At 55.4% G+C, this 24,510-nt stretch overlaps 1 protein-coding gene across 1 annotated transcript in view; it reads left to right on the forward strand.

Annotated features, from left to right (window-relative positions):
• Positions 1-24,510, forward strand: part of Ano2 (anoctamin 2, calcium activated chloride channel) — a 175,206-nt gene that overhangs the window by 146,978 nt on the left and 3,718 nt on the right. The window contains exons 17-23 of the mRNA XM_013023597.1: positions 1,727-1,838; positions 2,870-2,927; positions 3,140-3,240; positions 6,954-7,099; positions 16,052-16,204; positions 16,494-16,546; positions 18,115-18,296. Coding sequence (XP_012879051.1) covers positions 1,727-1,838; positions 2,870-2,927; positions 3,140-3,240; positions 6,954-7,099; positions 16,052-16,204; positions 16,494-16,546; positions 18,115-18,296 — 805 coding nt within the window. The remainder of the gene's footprint in view (positions 1-1,726; positions 1,839-2,869; positions 2,928-3,139; positions 3,241-6,953; positions 7,100-16,051; positions 16,205-16,493; positions 16,547-18,114; positions 18,297-24,510) is intronic.

Raw genomic sequence — 24,510 nt, forward strand, 5'->3', positions numbered from 1 at the left:
TCTCCTCCTCCTCCTCTTCCTCCTACTCCTCCTCCTCTTCCTCTTTCTCCTCCCTCTCCTCCCCCTCCTCCTCTTCCTCCTCCTCCTCTTCCTCCTCCTCCTCTTCCTCCTTCTCCTCTTCCTCCTCCTCCTCTTCTTCTTCCTCCTCCTCTTCCTCCTCCTCCTCTTCCTCCTCCTTCTCCTCCTTCCCCCTCCTCCTCCTCTTCCTCCTCTTCTTCCTCCTCCTCCTCCTCCTCTGCCTTCTTCTTCTTTTTTCAAAGTATTGCATTGAACAGGTTTTCTTTCCATCTTTCCCTTCCTCCTTCCCTCCCTCTTTTTCTTCTTGCTTTCTCCCCTCCTCTTCCCCTCCATCCTCCCTGTCTCTGTCTCTTTCTCTCTCTCTGCATCTACTGCTTGTATAACCTAGGTAACACAGGGCCCCACGTACAGACCCTCTGTCCGTGCCCGGTTAGCTCATCACCCAAGGTTGAATGCAGAATTCTTCCACTCGATCTTGACTGAGGATTAATGGAGAAGGAAATATGGTTTGGTTTGGCTTTTCATGTTTTTAAAGTTTGTTTTTAGTGTAAAGGTGAATGTCCGGAGTGGCTTCTGTCACATAGGTTAGCAATGAGTAGTAAATTGGGTTTTGCAGTAGAAGTTTGTGAAACTTTTCCCTGGGTACCTCTACCTTGTCTCTCGTTTGGCTCAGTGGCCATATCTTCCTCTTGGTCCCTCTGTCCACACCCCCCCCCCCACTGCTCCCCAACTACACTGGTTCAAATCTCTCTTGGGTCTTAGACTTACACTCAGAAAACATCCTTTTCCTTTCCCCCAGGAGAGCTGAGCCCATCCCAAGGACCTGAACTATGACAGGAGCTGGCAACAGGTAGCTCCCGCCTGTCATCCTCCATTCTCAGGAGACTGAGATCGGAGGATCACGGTTCAAAGCCAGCCCAGGCAGGAAAGTCCGTGAGACTCTGATCTCCAAGGAACCACCAGAAAACCGGAAGTGGCGCTGTGGCTCACGTGGTAGAGCGCCAGCCTTGAGCTGAAGAGCTGAGGGACAGCGCCCAGGCCCAGAGTTCAAGACCCACCACCACCACCAATAACAAAAACAATGATAAACGAAATATGACAGGAATTTTTACCATAGGAACAGGACTTTTCCCTTCTTCCCAGTGTGATTTCATTCACTTCTTAGTCACTTATTTTATAGGTGATTTTATTCATGTATTCACCCACTCGCTTGGTCATTTGTGCACTTACCAGGTCTCATTTACCCACTTAGACATTCCTTTCTTCTCTTTGGGATTACATTGAAAGACAAAGAGGCTCTTAGAGAAACACACTGAAGTCAGTAGATTCAAGGAAGAACTCACCTAGTGGTCACTCCTTAGAAAGCCAAAGTCAAAGCCCAGCACCGGTCAGGAGGCAGGGACTGGAAAGGGGTGAGGGGAGAGGGGTGGAGGGATGGAGGGGGGAGAAGAGGGAGGAAATGCAGTCCAGAACCCAGCGTCCATCACACAAGAAAACCGAGAAGAGAGCGGGGAGGGGTGGACAAGAAGGGGGGGGGCGCGTGGATCCAGAAGTATCGTGTTCATCAACGGCTTCTTTCGGTACAACCACTGACAGACAATAACGATTTTCACTATTATTATTTTTTTAATGGTTCCAACCCCCCAGATGTCACGGGGAGACAGGCCTGGGGAAGAATCTCACCAGGACTTTGTTTCTTCTTGTGTAGAGGTTCCCAAGACCGAGCAGACGTTCGAAGAGCGTCTGATCCTCAAAGCCTTCCTGCTGAAGTTTGTCAATGCTTACTCTCCCATCTTCTATGTGGCTTTCTTCAAGGGCAGGTACGGTGGAGCCAAAGCACCCGGCATTTAAGACCCCGATAGGGTGGGGAGTGGGGGTGGGGCTAGTAGCTTCAGCTCTAAAATAAACAGCACAGGGACTCAACAACCCCCCCCCCGACCCCGACCCCGGGCCCTCAAGGGAAAGTTAGAAGAATCGATGAGGCCAGTGGGAAGTTGAGGTCCAGCCAGCGGCTCTGAGGCCTTGTATCACAACGAGTCGATGCTGATGTCCGAGATTCAAGGTGTCATCTCCACAGCCCGCATTTCACACAGCCACTAGCTGGGGGTTCTGTGACTCAGAAGAGCGCCAGATCCCTTCCTCTTCCGGTCTTAGGGAAGCCTCTCAGTTTGTCAGTCCTTCATTCTGGGGGCAAGGGGGCAGGGATAAGTCAAAATGTGGGCTGTGAACCAGAGAAAGGAGCCACGCAGCCCGGCTTCTCGGTAGATAGGAGGATCGTGGTCCGAATGCCCTGTGACCCCAGTCAAAAAGCACAAGGCTGGTTCAGAAAACTCACTAAAGTGACAGGGCTGGGGATATGGGTAAAAACAATAACAATAGCAACAATAATAATAAAGCCAGATGCTGGTGGCTCACGCCTGTCATTCTAGCTACTCAGGAGGCTGAGATCTGAGGGTTACGGTTCAAAGCCAGCCTGGGCAGGAAAGTCCGTGAGACTCTGATCTCCCATGAACCACCAGAAAACCAGAAGTGGTGCTGTGGCTCAAAGTGGTAGAGCGCCAGCCTTGAGCTGAAGAGCTCAGGGGCAGCACCCAGGCCCCGAGTTCAAGCCCTGGGACTGGCAAAAAAATAATAATAACAACAACAATAGAAGTAATAATAAGAAAGAATATGTATACCCCATCCCCACAGACCCACAGCAAACCCTGGGTGTTCAGATCACCGCGACCTGAAAATTGGGGGTGGTGGGGTGTGACCTTTGCTCCCTGGCTGATGGACAGACAGCCCTCAGCCCCGCCCAGCACCTCCCCCCATTCCCCAGCTCCATCTTTCTCTCACGGTGTGATTTCAGGTTTGTGGGCAGGCCGGGAAGCTACGTCTACGTGTTCGACGGATACCGGATGGAGGAGGTCAGTAGGACCCCCTGGTGTTCTGTGTCTGGCCGGGAGGTTTGTGGGGTACACAACCAACCCCCTCAGTCCAGTCCCACCCCCAAGCCCCCATCACAGGAATGCCCGGGACCCTGGGTGCAGGGACCCCCCCTCACCCCATGGCCTCCCGGCCTCACTCACCAGGCCTCCTCTCCGGGCCTCACCGCCCGTCCCTCCCCCCTACCCCACAGTGTGCTCCGGGCGGCTGCCTCATGGAACTCTGCATCCAGCTCAGCATCATCATGTTGGGGAAACAGCTGATCCAGAACAACATCTTCGAGATCGGGGTCCCGTAAGTAATCACCCCCCCCGTCCCCCGCAGAGCTGGGTCTCTGAGATTGGCGTCTCCTTCACAGCAAACTCTCTCGTTCTCTCTTAGATCAACAGCCTATATGGAATGAACTCTCTCTCTCTCTCTTTGAGATCGGTGCTCTGGATATAATGAATTCTCTCTCTCTTCTCTCTCGGTTCTCTCTCTGTCAGATGGGTGTCTCCTCTACAACAAACTCTCTCAGATTCATATGCCATGAACTTCTCTCGTTCCCTCTCTCTCTTTGAGGTTGGCATTCCGTATGTAAAAATCTCACTTCCTCCTGCTCTGTGAGATTGGCGTCTTGGGTGTAACAAACCCTTCTGTCTCTGTCGCTCTCTGTCTTGGAGATTGGCATCTGCCTGTAATGAATGCCTCTCTCTCCCCGCTCTGTCTGTCTGTCTGTCTGTGTCTCTCTCTGAGATTGTCATCTCCTCCATAGCAAACTCGCCTTCTTAGATTCACATCCTATAGGTAATGAACTTTTCTCTCTAGTTCCGTCTCGTTGCTTCTGTCTTCGAGATGGGCGGACTGTAGGTAACGATCTCTCTCTCTCTCTCTCTCTCTGTCTCTCAGACTGACATCCTGTGTTAGTGAACTTCCCTCTCTCTCTCTCTCTCTCTCTCTGAGATTGGTAAAATGGGTGTCTCGTATGTAACAAACTCTTCTGTCTCTCTCTTTCCGTCTTTCTTTGGTATTGGTATCCCTATATAATAAACTTTTCTCTCTCCCCTCTCTCTCCCTCCCTTGCTCCCTGTCTCTGTGTCTGTCTGTCTGTCTGTCTGTCTCTGTTACCAGGGTCAGCCTAGAAGGGCTAGACTTCTATCAGGGTTTCCAGGGCCTCTGGGCCTCTTCTCCGTGTGGCGTTGGGCGTTTGTCCTCCGTTGACTCTCCTCACGGGCAAAGCTTTGTTTGCCATCGGCTCTGCCATCTGTGGCTCAGGCGACCCCCACCCGCCACCCTCTCGGGGACCCAGAGCCAATAAAATGGCAGTGCTAGGAGCCCGCCAGCCCAGGCCACAATGTACGCCATATTTTTTGCTGTTGTTGTTCTGGGTCGTGGGACTTGAACTCAGGGCCTGGGTGCCATCTCTGAGCTCTTTCACTCAAGGATGGTGCTCTACCACTTGAGCCACAGCGCCACTTCTGGTTTTCTGGTGGTTCATTGGAGATCAGAGTCTCCCGGACTTTCCTGCCCAGGCTGGCTTTGAACCATGATCCTCAGATCCCAGCCTCCTGAGTCGCTGGGATGACAGGCGGGAGCCACCGGCGCCCGGCTAAAGAGAAGCCTCCTCAATGAGTTCTACTTCAAGGAATTAGACGCCACCTCAAAGGACTCTGGTCTCAGACGCTTTGCTGTGTCCCTCTGCGTCTGGGACTCCAAGGCACCCGGAGATCATCAAGTGAAGCCCGAGAGCCGGGCAGATGGCTCTCGCTCTGCAGGAGCGCAGACAGGCAGCTGGGGACCCCCATCCGGGGGACACCCAGATGATACCAAGGCCTCATCTGGCTCCTTTTGAAGCTGTGTGGTCAGCTGGGGAGGGGAGGGCAGCGTCTGTCCCCCCCCGCCACCCCCCTCCCTCTTCACACATGTGGTGAAGTCACCTGCCTCCCCAATGCGTCCCCGCTGCGCTCTGCACAGCATGGCAGACAGATTGTACCCTGCGTGCTACATCTGCTGGGGGGCCCCTCGGGCATCTGGTCGACCACTCAGGCCTCCTCCCCGCACCCAGGCTTGCAGGGCGAGGCGGGAGCTGGGCATCTGTGTTGGCACGTCCAGCGTCCGTCCACTGGACCAGCCCCGTGGCCGATGCCCAGAGGACTGGCCTTCGCGCGGTGGATGTTTCTCATGTGTGTTTGATGGGGGGCAGTTTGCCAAGCTGGGGACAAGTCGCTTCTGTGAGTCTCAGAATCGTCTCGAAGGAGCCTCACCAGCCAGGGGTGGGCCACTGGCTTCCCTGTCTGGTGACATTCGTCTCTGCCCATGCTTCGTGCTGGGCGCCGGTGGCTCCCGCCTGTCATCCCAGCAACTCAGGAGGCTGAGATCTGAGGACCCCGGTTCAAAGCCAGCCTGGGCAGGAAAGCCCGTGAGACTCTGATCTCCAATGAGCTGCTTGAGATGTGGTTCAGGCAGTAGAACACCAGTGGCCAGGCCCCGAGTTCAAGCTACCGGACTGGTGTGCATGTGCGTGTGCACACACACACACACACACACACACACAGAGTTCCACTTTGAACCTCAGGCTTTGAAGTCCACAAAATCATGTTATACCACATTCTAATTCTTTGCTAGAATTTAATCTCAAGTTTAGCTCCTGGGGCGATTGAAGCAAACAGGGCATAGGGCTTTTTACTAGCCAGAGAGATGGGCTTTTTTGTACAAGGGTAATTTTGGTGTGTGTGTGTGTGTGTGTGTGTGTGTGTGTGTGTGTGTGTGTGTGTGTGACAGTTGTGAGGCTTGAATTCAGGGCCTGGGTTTGCTGTCCCTGAGCTGCTTTTGCTCAAGGCTAGAATTCTCCCACGTGAATCACAGTTCCACTTCCGGCTTTTTGGTTGTTAATTGGAGATAAGAGGTTTCACAGGTTTACCTGCCTCCAAATTACAATCTTCAGATCTCAGCCTCCTACATGGCCGAACTTACAGGCATGAGCCATTGGCATGCGGTCGGTTGAAAAGGGAATTGTTTGAGATCAAGTCCCCTCGTCTTCTGATGTAACTCAGCTGACAGCTGGCCTCGAACTCGTGATCCTCATGTCTCAGCCACTGACGTCCTGGGAATTTTGGTGTGAATTAACCGGCGGCCCCACAAACACCAGATTTCTCCTCCAGGTAGAACCCCTGTGGTTAGACCTTGAGATGGACAGGCATGTAAACCTGAGCTTCTGCTGGCAGAATGTCAGTACCTCCGGATTCTTACACACACACACACACACACACACACACACACAACCTTCCCCCACCTGGGAGCCAGATCTGTAAGGAACAGCTTCAAAGTAGTGGCCTGGTGTGCGATCTCGTGAGCAGAGGGAGAAGAAAAAACTCAGAACCTTCCAGAGAGTCTCTGAACCCGTCATTTAAAGGGACAGAAAGGAGGGAATCTTGGGCGGGGAGGACAGACAGACAGTGGGAGGGGGAGGGGACATCAAATGCGTTATTTGAATGAGCAGGTACATCAGACAGAATCATCGTTTGAAGCTTTCCCAGCAGGCCATCTGTGGTTTAGATCGTTTGGAAGGTTCCTCTGAAATCCATGTCCGCGGGGACTTTGTGGATTTGTTTTAATAAAGGCTGAGCCATCTCTGAAAGGAAAGCTTTGTGGGTACGATCACGTGATCACGCAAGGGAACTCTTTGTGGATTTCTGTTGCTATCCTCTTTTGTTGTCGGTCGTGGGTCTTGAACTCGGGGCCTGGGCGCTGTCCCTCAGCTCTTCAGCTCAAGGCGGGCGCTCTACCACTTGAGCCACACCGCCACTCCTGGCGTTTTTGCTGGTTCCTGGGAGATCAGAGTCTCACCCGGCTGAGATCCTCAGATCTCAGCCTCCTTGGCTGATCCTTCTCGAGGATGAACCTTTCATGATCATAAGCGAGGACCCACTGGGGTTAGAACCGCTTCCTTTCACCCCTTCTGTCTGCGGGAAGAACTCCTGCTCCTCCGGGAGACATCTCAGCGGCTGCTCCCTCTGATCCCCTTCCAGGAAGCTGAAGAAACTCTTTCGGAAGCTGAAAGATGAGACGGAAGGGGGAGAGATGGACCCCGCCCATTCCAAACAGCCGGAGCAGTGGGACCTGGACTACAGCTTGGAGCCCTACACCGGGCTGACCCCGGAGTACATGGAAATGAGTAAGCGGACCTTTTCTTTTCCCTTGGGCAGGAGTTCAGACCCGGGGCTGGGCGGGGAGGGAGAGGGAGGGGCTGGGGAGCTGAGCCTCACGTGTGGGTTTTTGCTTTCAGTACCGCAGGGAAGTTAAGAGAAGGACAGAGCTGAGCAACTTGTAGCTCCCGCCTGTCATCCCTGCTACTAGGGAGGCTGAGATCTGAGGATCGCGGTTCAAAGTCAGCCCTGGGTAGGAAAGTCCGTGAGACTCTGATCTCCCATGAACCACCAGAAAACCAGAAGTGGCGCTGTGGCTCAAAGTGGTAGAGCGCCCGCCTTGAGCTGAAGAGCTCAGGGACAGCGCCCAGGCCCCGAGTTCAAGCCCCAGGACTGGCACACACATACACGCAAAAGATAGGATGGAAAATGCTGTAGATTGAAAAGCAGAAGCTTCTGGGTCGGGTAGACTGGGAAGGTACCCATTCTGTGAGTGTTGCGTTGGTGGCTCACATCTGTCATCCTAGCAAATCAGGAGGCTGAGATCTGAGGATCGCCGTCCCAAGCCGGCCTGGATGGGAAGGTCCACAAGACTGTCATCTCCGGATTTAGCTCACCCTTGCATTTCTCCATGCGTTTCCCACCCTGTGGGTTTCTAGCATTTGTGACTTTCTAGCTATGGAGCCTGTGTGTGTGTGTGTGTGTGTGTGTGTGTGTGTGTGTGCCGGTCCTGAGGCTCCAACTTGGGGCCTGGGCGCTGTCCCTGAGCTTTTGTGCTCAAGGCTGGCGCTCTACCACGTGAGCCACGGCGCCGCTTCTGCTTTTCTGGCGGTTCATTTGGAGATCAGCGTCTCACGGCCTTTCCTGCCTGGGCTGGCTTTGAACCGCGATCCTCAGATCTCAGCCTCCTGAGTGGCTGGGGTGACAGGCGGGAGCCACGGGCGCCTGCCTGGCTGCGTGTCTCTTCTCCCTCCTCTCTGCCCCGTAGGAGCATCCTCCCCCCGGGCTCTGGGATCCACGGGCCTTTGCCCCGGCGTGTCAGCCCCCTGCCCTGGCTTTCCGCCGACCTTTCCTCTCCCGCATGCGTCCACCCACCCGAGGGGCCCTGTTGGTAACGGAAGCCCAGGGCAGCATCCGGGCTTTTCCGGACCCTACCGTCCACCGCTCCACTAGGGAACGCTCCGGGTGACCTCTGGGGGCAGCCGAGGAGAGGGGGTGTCCAGTGTGATTCTCCTCTTCCTCCTCCTCCTCCCTCTTCTCCTCGTCTCCTCCTCTTCCTCCTCTCCTTATCTTCCTCCTCTCCTCCTCTTCCTTCTCTTCTCCTCTCCTCCTCCTCCCTCTCTCCTCCTGCTCCCCTCCTCTTCCTCCTCTCCTCCTCTTCTTCTTCCTCTCCTCTTCCTCCTCTCCTCCTCCTCTTCCCCCTCTCCTCCTCTTCCTCTTCTCCTCTTCCTCTTCTCCTCTTCCTTCTCTTCTCCTCTCCTCCTCCTCCCTCTCTCCTCCTGCTCCCCTCCTCTTCCTCCTCTCCTCCTCTTCTTCTTCCTCTCCTCTTCCTCCTCTCCTCCTCCCCTGTCTTTCCTCCTCTGTGTCTCCTCCCTCTCTTTCTCTCCTCCTCCCTCTCTCCTCCTCTTCCTCCTCTCCTCTTCTTCCACTCCTCCTCCTCTCTTCCTCCTCCCTCTTCCTCCTCTCCTCCTCCCTCCCTCCTGCTCCTTTTCCTCCCTTCCTTCTTCTCCTCCTCTTCCTCCTTGCCTCCTCCTCCCTTTCCTCCTCCTCTCTTCTTCTCCTTTCCTTCTCCCTCTCCTCCTCCCTCTCTCCTCCTCCCTCTCTCCCTCCTTCTCTCTCTCCTCCTCCTCTTCCTCTTCCTCCTCTTTCTCCCTCCTTCTACCTCTTTCCTCCTCCTCCTCTCCCTCTTTCTTCCACCTCCTCCTCTCTTCTCCTCCTAGCTTCCTCTTCCTCCTTTTTCCTCCTCCTCTCTCTCTCCTCCTCCTCCTTGGCCTCCTGCTCCCGTGGCTGCCCCCTCCCCAGGTCAGGCAGCACCCAGGGAAGGTGTAACGTGAGTCTGACCATTGCGACTCTGGGGAATAGCTGGGGGGGGGGTAGAGGCTGAGGCTCACAGCAGCCTTCAAAGCCCGGCTGGAAGTGTGCGTGGGGAAACTGAGTCAGGAGCGCATCAGAATAAAGAAAGGGCAGAAAGTGAGCAGGCTCTGAATCCCAGACTGGAGGGAACTCTTGCAGCCGCCATCTCTTCCCGGTGTTAGGCAGAGAGTGTGGAGTTGGGGGACAGGGGTGGGGGGGTGGACGGGAGCAGGGGAGTGTGGAGTTGGGGGACAGGGGTGGGGGGTGGACGGGAGCAGGGGAGGGGGCTCCGGGCAGGATGGCCTCTTATCTTGTGGTGATCTGCAGACACATCGACACGTGGTAGACCCTCAGTTCTCAGGCTGTCTCTTCTCTGAGCCCATGGGGGGGGGACGGGGGAGGGAGGTGATTTGGATTCAGGGAGGTGGGCAGCCAGGGGCAGAGGTGACAGTTTCTAAGACCTAGTCCTGGCGGCCTTTGCGTGATTTCTGATAGCTCTGCAATCTGTGTGTGTGTGTGTGTGTGAGAGAGAGAGAGAGAGAGAGAGGGAGAGAGAGAGGGAGAGAGAGAGAGAGCGTCCTGAGGCTTGCACTCAGGGCCTGGGCGCTGTCCCTGGGCTTTTTTTCCCCTCAAGGCTGGCGCTCTACCACGTGAGCCACAGCTCCACTTCCAGCTCTTTTGGGTGGTTTTATTGGCGATCCGAGGCTGGCAGCTCAGGCTGGCTTTGGACCGGGAACCTCAGAGCTCAGTCTCCTGAGTCGCTGGGGTTTTATAAACACGGGAGACCCCGGGGCTGGGGCGTTGGTTCATGCATTCCCGAGGAACAGTGCACCCCCAAACCAAATAGGGGGCCAATGTGAGCTCCTGGAGCCACCCCGGTGGCTCATTATGAACAGACCTGCAGGCCAGATCCCCTTTCTAGATCATTCCAGGATGGTGGGGGGGGGATGCAAACTCCAGCAGGACCTACAGAGGCTGGGGCTCCGCGAACGCCTGGACGGGAGTGAGTTTCTCTCCTCTGTATTCCAGAGGTTCCAGAACTTACCCTGGCCTTGGGGGGGGGGAGGGTTGGAGAAACAAACCTGAGAGGGTGAAACCAGAGCCGCCCACCCCCTCTGGTGGGCGGGAGATCAATCCCCCCCCAGCTGTCAGCTGATCCGGGGACCACCCATGCAGGCCAGAAGCCCGGACATGCCCAGCGTCCACTCCTGCCTGGGGGTGGGAATGGCGGACCTGCTCATCATGGAGGAGAGAGAGAGAGAGAGAGAGAGAGAGAGAGAGGAGTTCCATTTCCATCCTTCTCCATGGTCGCAGGGCCCAGGATGGCGGAGTGGGGGTGGGTGGGGAGGAGGATGAGGGGGGTGAAGGATGGGGGGGGGAGGTCGAAGGAGGAGAAGGCAGGAGGGAGGAAAGGGGAAAGGCCGGAAGTGAGGCAGGGCAGGGGGGGCCGGAGTTGGGCCGAGGGGACTCTCCAGGATGGATGGAGGATGGATGGAGGGACTCCAGACAAAGGAAACCTGAGCTTGAAGGATTACTGGGTTCAGATCTGGGGGAGGGGGGTCTCGGGGTGGGGGGAGGGGAAGGCAGGGACTTCCCAGCCCATCTCCAATATCAAACCCTTCTCCTCTCCCCCTACCCCGAGAGAGAGTCTTAAGTGAGCACTGGGTCGGGAATCCCCACCCAGAGCCCATCTCGGAGGGGATGGAGAAGGAGAAGGGGTGATGGCTGCTTCCTCTCCCTCCCTCTCCTGCCCAGGCCTCCCCCCCCACCCTTGGTAGCCCCTCCCCAGTTCTGAGCCAGGACCAACCAGGAGTTGGTCTGCAGGGAGGGGCTGAATTTGGCAGGAAATAATCATAACCGGCCGCAGTCGCTTCCTAGACACACCTGCCACACGGATTGGCTGCCCCACGGAGCTGGGTGGCCATTTCATCCAGATAAGGACACACCTGTCCATTTGCCCACACTCGATGGCGGTGGCAGAGTGGCCGGCGGCTCCCGCCGGTCATCCCAGCCCCTCAGGAGGCTGCGATCTGACGATCAGGGTTCAAAGCCGGCCCTGGAAAGTCCGTGAGACTCTCCAATCTCCCAGGAACCACCAGAAACACGGGAAGTGGCGCTGCGGCTCAGGTGGTAGAGCGCCCGCCTTGAGCTTGAAGAGACAGCGCCCAGGCCCTGAGTTCAAGCCCCACAACCGACAGAAAGGAAAATAAAAATTAAAAAAAGACATCTGAGAGATGACAGAGACATACATAGAGAGAGACACACACAGCCAGAAACACAGAGACAGAGAGACACACACAGAGAAACACAAAGAGACACAGACAGACTCCAGCAGAGAAAGAGACAAGAGACAGAGATGGGGTGGGGAGCCTGGGAAGGAGGGGCATTTGGGGTGACCAGATCCCCACCCTGGAAATGGCAGGGGGTCCTGAGGCCATGGTGGGGAATGACCCCCCCACCCCGCCCAGCCCTGCTAATGGAGAGCCGGGGATCTCCATGGGAGCAGACCATGAGACCTTCTAGAATATCCGTGCGGCCCTCAGCACTCGGGGGGAGCCTATGTATTGTGTCACCCACCCCCCCAAATCCAAGCCAGGGGCTCCTGGGACCCAGGAATCCCTCTCTCCAGGCATCCTGTTTATACCCGCAGAGATGATGCGGGAACACACTTCAGGAAAAATCCACAGCATTTCTGGGAAGAAGGCGGAATTCCTCTCCTCTGTGGGCTTTAGCAGGCCTGCTCCCCCTTGGAGGAGGGGTGCCCCTCTCCCCTCCCTCCCTCCCTCCTTCCCTCCCTCCCTCCCCCCTCCCTCCTTCCCTGGCCTTCCTGGGATTCAGGAGGAACAGGTGGATGCCGGGAGGAGAGGCTGGAGGGAGATACTTTTTGTCAGAGAAGCATACCGCTTTCCCATTTCTTCTTCTCCCCGGAACAACCAGGAAGCTCCCAAGACAGCTCCACGAAGTGTCACCAGACCTTAGGACAGCTAGTTAGATGATTCTCTCCTTGTGAGCAGGTTCTATCCCCCTTGACCTCAGGGACCAGCACCCAGGCCCTGAGTTCGAGTCCCAGGACACACACACACACACAGCTATAATTTTCATCACGGTTTGGATGCGCTCCTTTGCTTCAAGCTTCTTCAAAGTCTTCAGGTTTTTGTCTCAGCGACCTTGTTTAAGAAGAGTGCTTTTAGCCGGGCTCTGTGGCTCACGCCTGGCATCCCAGCTACTCAGGAGGCTGAGATCCGCCGAGGATCGAGGTTCAAAGCCAGCCCAGGCAGGAAAGTCCATGAGACTCTGATCTCCCATGAACCACCAGAAAACCGGACGTGGTGCTGTGGCTCAGGTGGTAGAGTGCCCGCCTTGAGCTGAAGAGCTGAGGGCCAGCGCCCAGGCCCTGAGTTCAGGCCCCACGACCAACCAAAATAAAAAAAGAGTGCTTTCAGTTCATATATTTTAGAGGGTTCCTCCCGCCATGTTTCTGTTTCACAGTTGGCAAAAGTCAGCTTATAGTTATGAAACTGGCAAGCTTCAAGCACCTGCTTATTTGCTCAGGCCTCACTGGAGAGAGTAAGGATGCAGGAAAGAGTCAAATCCAACTTGAGGCATGGGGTGGGGTGTGTGGGTCAGATAAACAAAGCCTGTGTGTGTGTGTGTGTGTGTGTGTGTGTGTGTGTGTGTGTGTGTGGCACCCAAGTCCTCCTGGCCCCTGTAAGGTGGGGAGAGACAGTTCCCAGGGGAAGCTTACCTTGGAGTTGAGCTTGCACAAAAAGACTAGAAAGGTAATTCCGTTAGAACACGGGGAAGGGCGGTGGCCCAGCTGGCCTGGGTAGAAATGCACCAGTGGTTTGGAAGGCTTGGACCCCGGGCAAGACTCCAACATTCCAGCAACATGTCAGTCCTGAGCCCCAGAGGAGGGAGGAGGAAAAGCGGCTGGGGGAAACTTCCTCGGAAAGAAGTCGAGATCACGCCGGTGAGCCCAGCTCCTCAGGAGGCTGAGATCTGAGGATCACAGTTCAAAGCCAGCCCCGGGCAGGAAAGTTCGTGAGACTCTGATCTCCCAGGAACCGCCAGAAAACCGGAAGTGGCGCTGTGGCTCAAGGGGTAGAGCACTTGTGTTGAGCTGAAGAGCTCAGCGTCAGTGCCCAGGCCCTGAGTTCAAGCCCCACGACCGACCAAAAAATAATAAAAGAAGTTGAGATCAAAAAAGGCCCAGGGTCTTTGGGAGATCAGAATGGCTTTGGATAGATACACCTTGGGCTTGTGTGTGTGTGTGTGTGTGTGTGTGTGTGAACTCGCTGAAGAATTTCCAGGCAATGATGACGATAAATCAGACTTTGTTCCCCCTCGATCTTTCCCAGCAAACCCTGGCTGTTTGCAGGAGACGTCTGTCCACTCTACCATTCTCCTTTCCCAAGTAGACGCTCAGCAAATCTGCCCTGGAGGCCGCCATGTTTAATTCTCCGTGTGCCTTTCACCTCGGCCCTGATGATCACCCATGATTCCAGTGGGCCCTAGTGTCCGGACATGGGTGGGCCAGGGCGGGTTATTTCCGATAGCTCTTGGCTGTTGGGGTTTAGAGGGAGAGAGAAGAGCACAGTTTGGGAGGCCACACCGTTTTATTTGCCAGGCTGCACGCCCGCTTCCAGCCAGCGGTGTTCCGGAATGCTTTACAGCTGGCTTTGTCGAGGTCCAGTTGGAAATCAATTTATGGATTTTTTTTTTTTTGTTTTCCTCTCCCTAATTGGCTTGGCCAGGTGCTGATTGGTGGCTGGTCAAGCCAAGCTGGCTTCGATTATGTACCATTCTGGAAGTTTCCGGTGTTCGCTCTCAACCCGCTGGGGGACTGGTTGATTTTAGAGACAAGTAGCCGTGAGGGTGAAGGCTGGGGTAGGCTGGTATTCCCTGGGAAATGGTTCTCATCTGATCTGGCAAGTTTGGGGTTCGTGATTTACGTGGAGGAGCGGATTATGGCGTGGATCTTCCCCACTCAAGAGTATAACCAAAGGCGGGCGCTGGTGATTGGTGCCTGATATCCCAATTACTCAGGAGGCCGAGATCTGAGGATCGGGGTTCGAAGCCAGCCCCAAAGTCCGTGAGATTCGCATCTCCAATGAGCCACCAAGCAGCGGCACTGTGGCTCAAGGGGTAGAGCGCCAGCCTGGAGCACCAAGGCTCAGGCGCAGCGCCCAGGCCGTGAGTTCAAGCCCTAGTAACCCCTCCCCTCCCCCATACACACACACATATGTTTGGTCGGGTGGACTCCCATGCATTTTTTTTTTCTGGAAATTTCCATCTCTATGGCCTTCTCCCTCTGTCTTATCGGTCAACCCATACCCATGCATCCATCTGGGTCTGTCTGGGCTTTTTTTTTTCCATTCTTTATCTGCATGTTCTAGAATCTTGGAGCTTTGACTCAGAGGGAGGGGGGGGTCCCTGGGACAAACCAGAGCTAGGGTCGTGGGGGGGGAGATTGAAGCTGGACCCCCCTCCCCCAGCACTGATCGCCAGAGCTGTGTAAACGCCCAGGCCCGGGTGAAGGCACACGGCTGGCTAGATGTGCATCCGGGTCCAGGATTTGGGGTTTCCTGCTTCTCCTCACACACGGGGGTCTGCTTGGGGTACAGACAGCAGATTCTTGCTCCACGGGTAAGGGGTGGAAAACAAGACGGGAGGCTGGGCAGTCGTGGGGGAGATTGCACAGGGGAGGTTGGAGAGGTCCAGGGGCATCTTTACAGGTCCCCGGGGGACAGCGTGAAATTGTGGGGGGCCAGGGAGGATGGGGGACCCCTGCAGGGCAGTTGGGAGGTGGTCCCTGCTGCTGCTCCCCTCGGTCGGGGCTGAGTCTGGATGCCTTCCCAAGAGCTCTGTAATCCAGGCTTTCCCTGTGGTACCCCCCCCCTCTCGTAAGTCTCCCCCTGACAGCGTCCCTCCTTAGTCCCTACCCCGTGCAGACCCTGAGCTCTGTCTCTCTGTTCTCTTGGAAAAACAAAACGACACCCCCCCCCCCACCGTGTGCTTGTTTACGCACAGTTTTCTCCCACCGTTGGGCCCCTCAAATGCCGGACCCAGGCCTCTGTCTCCTTCGGGTGCCGTCCCCGAATTTCTTTGGCTCAAGGCTGGCGCTCTACCACTTGAGCCACAGCGCCACTTCCGGCTTTTTCTGTGGTGCCGAGGAATGGAACCCAGGGCTTCAGGCATGCGAGGCGAGCGTTCTGCCACTGAGCCACCTGCCCAGCCCGGAAGGCCCACACCTGTAATTCCAGACATTGAAGTTCGAGGCCAGCCTCGACAAGACTCTGTCTCACAAACGAAAACGAATACTCCTAACAACAACAATCATCACAATGAGATAAAATAGAATCTAAAGAGTGAGAGTGTGGGACGATTTTCTTTTCTTTACCTGGGAGTTCCTTTTGGGGGGTGTTGAGGGGCTCCAACTCAGGGCCCTTGGGCGTCTGAGATGGGTGCTCCACCGCCTGAGCCACACACCCAGTCCTTTTGGCTTTCAGTTATTTATCAAATAGTCAAATAGGATCTGGCCTCCCCGGCCTTGCTGGCCTCGACCTCGGGCCTCCTGACATCTGGGGTGAAGACATAGAGACTGGTAGGTGTAGAGACTCGCTAACTCTTTGCCTTGGCTGCGTTTGAACCGCCGCCATGCTGGACCTCGGAAAGTGTTGTTGGTTGGTGTGTTTGTTTCTGTTCTCCAAAGTAACATCGTCGTGGGTTGTCAAACTCCGGCCCAGAGCTTTTCTCCTGAGGACCCTGGGTGGGGGGCTGGGGGGGGCGATGGAGCTGGAGACCTCCAAGTGTTGTGGGGGGAGGGGGAGGGGAGAACACCAGCCCCCCCCGCCCCGCGCCAGCTCCCAACCCCCCATGGCGACTCCCCGCCCTGTGCTCTCCCCTAGTCATCCAGTTCGGGTTCGTCACCCTCTTCGTGGCCTCCTTCCCCCTGGCCCCCGTGTTCGCCCTGCTCAACAACGTCATCGAGGTCAGGTTGGACGCCAAGAAGTTTGTCACCGAGCTGAGGCGGCCGGATGCCGTGAGGACCAAAGATATAGGTGCGTGGTCCCTGGAAAGGCAGGGGTGCCACCTTAAAAGTCAAGGTGGGGGGCTCCCCCCCTCTCCCCTCCCCAGGCTCCCCCCTTCCCCCCCTCTGGGAGGAGTCTGGAGGCTGAAGCTCCCCACACCTTTCAGGATCCCCCCTTCCCTCCCTCCCCACAGGCCCACGTATCCCGCAAACCTCACACCTGAGCTGGGGGGGGTGGATGGGGGGAAGTTGGGGGGCAGGTGAGGGGGGGGCGCCCAGGTGCCCGGAACCCAGGACCTCCTTCCTACTGTTCCCTGCAGGGATCTGGTTCGACATTCTCTCCGGCATTGGCAAGTTCTCGGTGATCATCAACGTGAGTGCTGGTGCTGGGTCATCCAGGGGGGGAGGGGGGCGTGGAGGAGGGGGGAGGGAGGTGCGATTCCCCGCCCCCCCCGGAATCCTGGGGGGGCAGCCCCGTCTCACCCAGCCCCCCCTCCACACACACGTGGAGGGCTTTGGGCTTCTATTCACCCCACCTGGCCCGACATCTCAGCCCCCGGCTTTCTGGGATTGCATGCTTAGTCTCCCTAAGAGCAACCGAGGTCATTAATTACCCATCACCACCAGCACCAGCAGGGCCGGCCGCCGCAGCCCGCGAGGCCTCTGGTGTGGAGACGGAGCTGTCCTCACAGCCAAGAACGAGGAGGAAAGGATTCCGCCCTGTGCCCCCCACCCCCGGCAGCTCTTTCTTCTTCTACTTCCCCCCCCACCTCCCCAATTAAAACAATGAGCTGGACCCGCTCCCAGCCACCCCCCCCCCAACTCCGTCCTAATTGCGGCTTCTCCTCCTGGGGGTTGTCAATAAGAGGTCTTAATTATCCTCCCAGACGGCAGTTCCCAGGGAAGAAAAATCCTCCCCGGCCTGACCTCTGCAGAGGAAGTCCTGCTGGAATCTAGCCAGCAAGACCTCTTGCTTTTGAATTCTGGCCAGGTCCAGGCCTTCCTTGTCCCAAGAAAATATCTGCCAGTTTAGGGGAGGGAGGGGTGGGGGGTTCGAGGGGGACACAGCTTGTGTTCCCTTGGGATCCCCCTCCTTTCTGATGTGGGACTTGGGGGGGGCGGGGGGACGGGTGTTGGAACTCACCTCTTGGCATTTAGAATGTCTTCATCTTGACAAACGGACCTGGTATGGTGATGCAGGCCTGTAATCCGGGCCTACACACTCAGGAGGTTCCCCGGGCAGAAGAGATGGAAACAGAGAGGGAGGGAGAGGAGAGAGAAAGAGCCAGCGACTCCACAAAGCGGGTCCAGCCTTTCCCTCCAGTCCTTCTGGAACTTGATGGGCACATTGGCAGGGTATAAGCCGCACTCTGCCAGTGCGGCTCTGATGGCCGCCGTGGGGTCCTTCCTTCTCAGAGAAGGCCACGCCCTTCCACACCCACAGGTACCTTGACAAACAATCTAGAAACTACCGTGATCAGGGGCAGGGGCAGGCCCTGCATTGTCGGTGTCTGTGGCTCCCGCCTGCCATCCCAGCCGCTCAGGAGGCTGAGATCTAGAGGCTCGAGGGTTCGAAGCCAGCCCGGGCAAGAAAAGTCCTTGGGACTCTGACTGCCCCAATAAAACTACTCAGGGGTGGGGAAAGAAGAACCAGAAATGGCGCACTGTGGCTCCAAGCGGCAGAGCGCTGGCCTTGAGCACGAAGAGGCCCTGGGACAGAACCGGGGCCCAGGACTGGTACCATCCTACCCTGATGGCTTGAACGACAGGTGTGACCCACACGCAGCTTGTATTTTGAGATGGGGAGGTCTCTCGGCCTGGTCTCCAATCGCCGTCCTCCGGATCTCTGCCTCCAGAAGGCTCCATCCTGACTGAGCCCTTTGTGTCTGTGTTCCTGTCCCCTCCCTCCCCTTTCCTCTCCCCCGTCCCCCCCCCCTCCAGGCTTTTGTCATCGCTGTCACCTCGGACTTCATCCCCCGCCTCGTGTACCAGTACTCGTACAGCCACAACGGCACCCTGCACGGATTCGTGAACCACACGCTCTCCTTTTTCAACGTGAGCCAGCTGAAGGAGGGAACCCAGCCCGAAAACTCGCAGTTCGACCAGGAGGTTCAGTTCTGCAGGTAAAGTAGCCAGGAGGTGTGTGGGGGGGAAGGGGGGTGGAGTATTGGATGCTCGAGAGAACCAACAATTACCTAGAGCACCTGTACCGGTCGTGTTCCACGCCTTTCCTTTGCCCCTCACGTCTCCCCAGCCGCCGCCGTTGAAAATCCAAACCCATGTGTAGGGGACAGGGAACTCAAGTCAGACCCATGCAGTGTGGGGCAGCCTATTTTAGTGGGTAAGAATGGCAGGTGGAAATCTCTCTAATGTGGGTCCTACCCAGTAACCAGTAGGAAGAGGGATGGGTGGGTGGATGGATAGGTGGGTGGATGTGTGGATGGATGATGAATGAATGGATGGATGAGTGGATAGATGGGTAGATGGATGGGTTGATGGATGGATATGTGGATGGATAGGTGGATGGATGGGTCAGTGGATAAATGAATGGATAAATGGATGGGTGGATGGATGGGTGGATAGATGGATAAGTGTATGGATGGATAGGTGGATGGATGGATATATGGGTAGATGGATGAGTTGATGGATGGATAGGTGGATGGATGGACAGGTGGATGAATAGATGGATGAATGGATAGATGGGTGTGGATGGATGGATGATAGATGGATGAGTGGATGAATAATGGTTAGGTAGGTCAATGGATGGATAGATGGGTGTGTGGATGGATAGATGGGTAGATGGATAAATGAATAGGTGAGTGTATGTATGTATGTATGGGTGAATAGATGGATGATGGATAGATTAATAATTGATTGATGAATGGATAGGTGGGTGGAGAGATTGATGGATGAATGCATATGGATGGATCTGTGGGTGGATAGGAGGGTGGATGGAATGATGGGTAGATGGATGGGTGGATGGATGGTGGATGGGTAGATGGATAAGTAGATGGATGAATGATGGATGGGTGGATGGTGGATGGATGGGTAGATGGATGATGGATGAATGATGGATGGGTGGATGGCTGGCTGGGTGAGGAGATGGATAAATGGATGATGGATGGATGGATGGGTGGGTGGATGGATGGATGGGTAGATAGATGGATGATGGATGGATGGACGGAATGCGGATTGGTTGAGAATGAACAAGGGACTGTAGAGGAGCATTGTGGGAACCTCAGTTAACTGGACAGCCCGAGTCGGTGTGTATAATTGCTCCTACCGTGGGAAATGAAGTCTGTCCTGGTTTTCTGTAGTGTTGGGCAGCCGATGACCCCTTTTTCTTCTGACCCCTGGAGATAACGAGTCCACTAAAACCGAGGCCTTGAGCTCTAGCCCGGCATCTTTATGAAACTAGCAGTGAACATTAGGCGGCGGCTCCCAGCTCCCTACCCGAGATCCAGAGATACACAGGTAGCATGTTTTGGAGTCGGAGGGCATTAACTCAGATCCAGAGATACACAGGTAGCATGTTTTGGAGTCGGAGGGCATTAACTCTAGCTCTGGAAGTCTTCCTAACTGAGCCACTCCACGGAGTGTCCCTCAATGTTGAGTTCCGGGTGTCCTTTGCAAACCGCTGGACGAGGGCCGCCATGTTGTGGAGAATGGACAGTGGCGTGGCACCTGCCTCCCCCCAGGGCAGGACCAGCCGGGAGAGCTGGGGAATTACACCGTCCAAACAAGGTGTTCACCACCCTCAAGCATGTATTCAGGAGGCTCCTGCCAGACTCTGTATTTTATTTGCTGCCGTGGACTAAGTAGTTCCATATCTGATGGTCCGGTGAAAAGTCTTTGAAGACTCTCCCTGGCTCTGACTCCGTAGGGAGCCAAGTCACCTTTTCCAGGTGTGGCCTGCGCCCCCATCTTTAGATCTTTACCAACCACCATCTTGGCCTGGTTCTCATTAGTGCCCTAATTGGCCGGTCTGTTTTCTTTTGATAACGGCCGGTTTCGGCAGGGAGTTTTGAAGTGATCTCAGCCGGGACGGGGGAAATCTTGCCGGGGGGAGCGGTGGCATTCATTCAATCCCACGGTGGGTGAAGATCTGGCCTCTGGGTCACTGTTGATGGCATGAGTGAACCAACCGATCCTTTATAGATTTCTAACACTTCATCTCCAAAGAAAAAAGTCGTGATCTGGGGGTGGTGGGCTGGTGACCAGCGCCCCCCACCCCCGCTCCCCGAATGCGCTGTTTCTGCTCTTTGTTTGCCCACTGTGGGTTCTGGGTGGTAGAGGCTGGAAATGAAGGCAAAAGTGATGGTAGGTCATGTGGGCCCTCAGATCCTACCTTTGTGTTTCCATCTACAAAACCTAGGGCTTGGTTATAAAGGATCTCCCACCATTTCTTTTCTGCTTAAAAGGAAAAAAAAATGTAACAGCCACACTTGCCATCCCAGCTCCTCAAGAAGCTGAGGTCTGAGGAATCACGGTTCAAAGCCAGCCTGGGGAGGGAAAGTCCGTGAGACTCTGATCTCCAAGGAACCATCAGGAAACCGGAAGTGGCGCTGTGGCTCAAAGCGGTAGAGCGCCAGCCTTGAGCAAAAGGAGCTAGGGAATAGGGCCCAGGTCCAGAGTTCAAGCCCCAGGACTGACAAACACAAAACAAAACTGGCCGCCCAAACTTACCCGGCTATGGGTCCTGAGAGAAGCCCTTGTGCTGATATGACCCCCAATTGTGTGGGGTTTTCTGGCTTGGGAAGGGTTTGATATTCACATGCCCCAGAGCCCTCGTCTCCTTGAACAGAAGAAGTGTAGTTCACAAATCACCTTTGGAGAAAATTAGTTTCCTTCATTATCCTTCATGCCAATGTCGGCATCCTTCATCCAAAAACCCAAACTCTGAAAACTCCCTTCCGTCAGAAATGATTTCAGCCCGGGCCACAAAATGTCACAAGTAGAAAACCAAGCAAACAAATCGAACACTAGTCAGCCTGGCTACAGGCACAGGATGATTCTGTCTGTCAGAGACAGTGAACTCGGGCATGTGTGTACACGGTACGTTTGAGACCACGTGTGAGTTCTGTGTTTTGTTTGAGTCCTGTATGCTAGGTGTCTCGCGATACAAAATATCCCACAGCCTGGCACTGGTGGCTCCCACCTGTCATCCCAGCTACTCGGGAGGCTGAGATCTGAGGATCAGGGTTCAAAGCCAGCCCTGGGCAGGAAAGTCTGTGAGACTCTGATCTCCCCGGAACCACCAGAAAACTGGAAGTGGCGCTGTGGCTCACGTGGTAGAGCGCCCGCCTTGAGCTGAAGAACGGAGGGACCGTGCCCAGGCCCTGAGTTCAAACCCCACGACTGACCAAAAAAAAAAAAAAATCCCACAGTCTGGGGGTGGGGTGGGAAAGGGGCAGAATCTGAAATCCTTCGGGATCTCCAGCACAGCGTAGGAGCGGTAGTTATGGGGTTCCCCCGATATTCGGGATCAGGGAGTGGGGTTCTTTGCCCTGGCACCCCGCCCCGGGCCCCGGCCTCCGTGGAAGATGAGGAACCCTTGGGTATCGGGAGAGGGAGTCACGCCGTGAAGACCTCCTGAGGGAGAGGAAAGGTTTACTTTGGGCGCCTGGTAGGGTGGGGCTTTGTGCTCTCGGTTGGTCGATGGGTCCTGTTCTTCTGGGGCCTGTGGAATGTCACCTATCCCTGACGTTCTATGTTTCCTGGAAGCCAGAGGAAGGGACTGGAGTTCCACCATCCCCTTCAAGGACATAACCTGTTCCCTTCTCCTCCCCGCTCCAATAACCGAAAGACCTCTCCTTAAGCTCCTCCTTTTAAAAGTCACCACTTCCCGAAGGAGGAAGCCTCGGTGCACAGGGGATTTGTGTGAGGAGGGGGCATTTAAGGCTCAAATGACAGCCACAACACAACCCAGGCAGAGAACGCGGCGGAAGCCGTGCCCCCACCTGCCGACCCCAAAGCCCCATCCACCCCTTCCCCCCCGCCCCGTTCCGAGCCCTGAGCTCAGAAACCAAACAGATGATGGTTGGTACGGTGACGAATATTTCTATTCTGCGGGCCAATCGCCTTCCTCTTCCTAATGAGTGTTTTCGGGTGACTCGGTGAGCACATTTGATAAGCCTGACTTCTTAGGACACTTGGAAAAAAAAAGAAAGTTATGAAATCTGAACCTACATTGGCGTGCAAACAGCCAATTAATTATTTGCTTGGCGGCTTACAGCAATCTGTGTGCTTCGATGATGAGTCACGGTTCATTAGTGGATGGTAGAATCTCTTCAGAGGGACCGTGGGTAGAGGACTAGAAAGAATAGAATAGAATGGAAAAGAATAGAATGCAGTAGAATAGAATAGAATGCAGTAGAATAGAATAGAATGCAGTAGAATAGAATGGAAAGGAATGGAATGCAATAGAAAAGAATAGAACGCAATAGAATAGGAATAGAATAGAATGCAATAGAATAGAATAGAATGGAAAGGAATGGAATGGATAGAACAGAAAAGAATAGAATGCAATAGAATAGGAATAGAATAGAATGGAATGCAATAGAACAGCATAGAATAGAATAGGAATAGAATAGAATAGAATGCAATAGAATAGAATAGAATTAGAGTAGAATATCAGTGCATTGTTCCCAGCAGGGAAGAAGCATGCTCTCTGTCATTTTCACGTCAATATACATATCATATATATGCATATATATTTATTCCTTACTGTAGACTATAATTGTCTTTATTTTTAAAGCTAGCTTTAGAAAGAGGAATAGAGTGAAGTCCACAGATCCACGATGCGTTTCCTGCCATGTCTGTTTTCTCTCTAGTACCTGCCAGAGGCCGCCTTTCACTTCGCCCACGTGGTGGTGTTTCCAAATAGAACTTGCTGGAAAGACCTGGGCATTTGTTCCCCGTCCCCCCCCCCCAGCTTCAGTTAGATGGCTGTGCCTAGTAGATTCAAAACATATTTTGGGACCTCAGGGAAGGGCCATGAGATTTTTTTTTTAAGCCGTGGTAAGTTCTGGAAGCAGAATTCGATTTTGTATGGATTCCTTGCAGGCTGGCGGGGGAGGGAGGCTGCGGTTCTCATACCCAGGTCTCGAGCAGCTGTTCCCCGGTAGACAGAGCCAGCCAGCGCGCAGAGACCTGGCCTGGCCGCTGAGCCTGGGGAGCCGGAGCCCCCTTGGTAAGGGGCAGGGGGTGCACCCCTTTTCTGAAGGTTTGGGGGAGACAGGGCCTCCCATCATGGGGGTCTTCTCTGGGCCCAGCCTCCCCCCACCCAGATCCACTTTCTCCGCGCAGCCGAATCTCGGTCCCGGGGCCTGGCGGGGAATCTCTGTCCCGGGCCACGTCTCTCCCCGCCGGCCCTTGCTGCGGTGGCTTGGCCTGGCTTTGCACTCGGATGTCACACGGAGCTTTGGGGACAGCTGTGATCAGCTGCTGCACACAGCCCCCCCCCCAGCAAGGCTTGGGGAGCTGCCTGGCCCTCCTGGGGAGACTCGTGCCCCCCCTTCCCGCGGCCTGGTCTGCCGCTCTTCCTTTTGTCTGGTGGGGAGCACCATCTTCTCTCCCCCCTCCTCGTCTCCCCGTCGACGGGGGCTTTTATGGGGGGGCGCGCTCCATCCAGGGCTGGAGAGACCCCCCCCCACTCTCCCTGTTTAGGAAGCGTCAGCCCCAAGGGTTGGTGGGAGAAAGTCCCCTAAGGTACTGCGGTGGGGGGGAGGGCGGGAACCTGGCTCCGACCAGACTCGAACCCAGAACTTGGCCTCCACCTCTTCCTACCGGCCAGGAGCTGCGAAGCGGAACACCGGAACCAGAGCCCAGCTGCCTTTTGGGGGGCCCTTGCTGGCTTGCACGAATGAACGGTGAAAGGGTCCAGACGCTGAGTGTGCCCCCCGCCCGGGCCCGTGTCTGCCGCATTTCTTCCCCCTGTCCTTCCCAGCACAGGGGTCCCCCCCATATCCATAGAAGTCACATGACACCCCCTCCTGTCAGCGTGGGGTGTGGGGGAGGGGCCCAGGAGGACCTGATGGCCCCCCCATCCCCCGCAAGCCCATAGACTTCACGCAAAGCTTTGTGGGGGGGTCTCCCCTCCCACACCGGCTCAGGGTCTACAGGCCAGCGGGGACCAAGATGGCCCCGTGGATTTCGAGATACTCTCATGAGCCCAAGCATTCAAATCTGGATACTGGAAGAAACTTTTTGGAGACACACACACACAGAGACAGAGATACAGACAGAGAAACAGAGACAGAGACAGAGAGAGACACACAGAGACAGAGATACAGAGAAACAGAGACAGAGACAGAGAGAGACACACAGAGACAGAGA

Source organism: Dipodomys ordii, unplaced genomic scaffold, assembly GCF_000151885.1.
Source record: "Dipodomys ordii isolate 6190 unplaced genomic scaffold, Dord_2.0 Scaffold69, whole genome shotgun sequence".
In the NCBI taxonomy this organism is placed as follows: Eukaryota; Metazoa; Chordata; class Mammalia; order Rodentia; family Heteromyidae; genus Dipodomys; species Dipodomys ordii.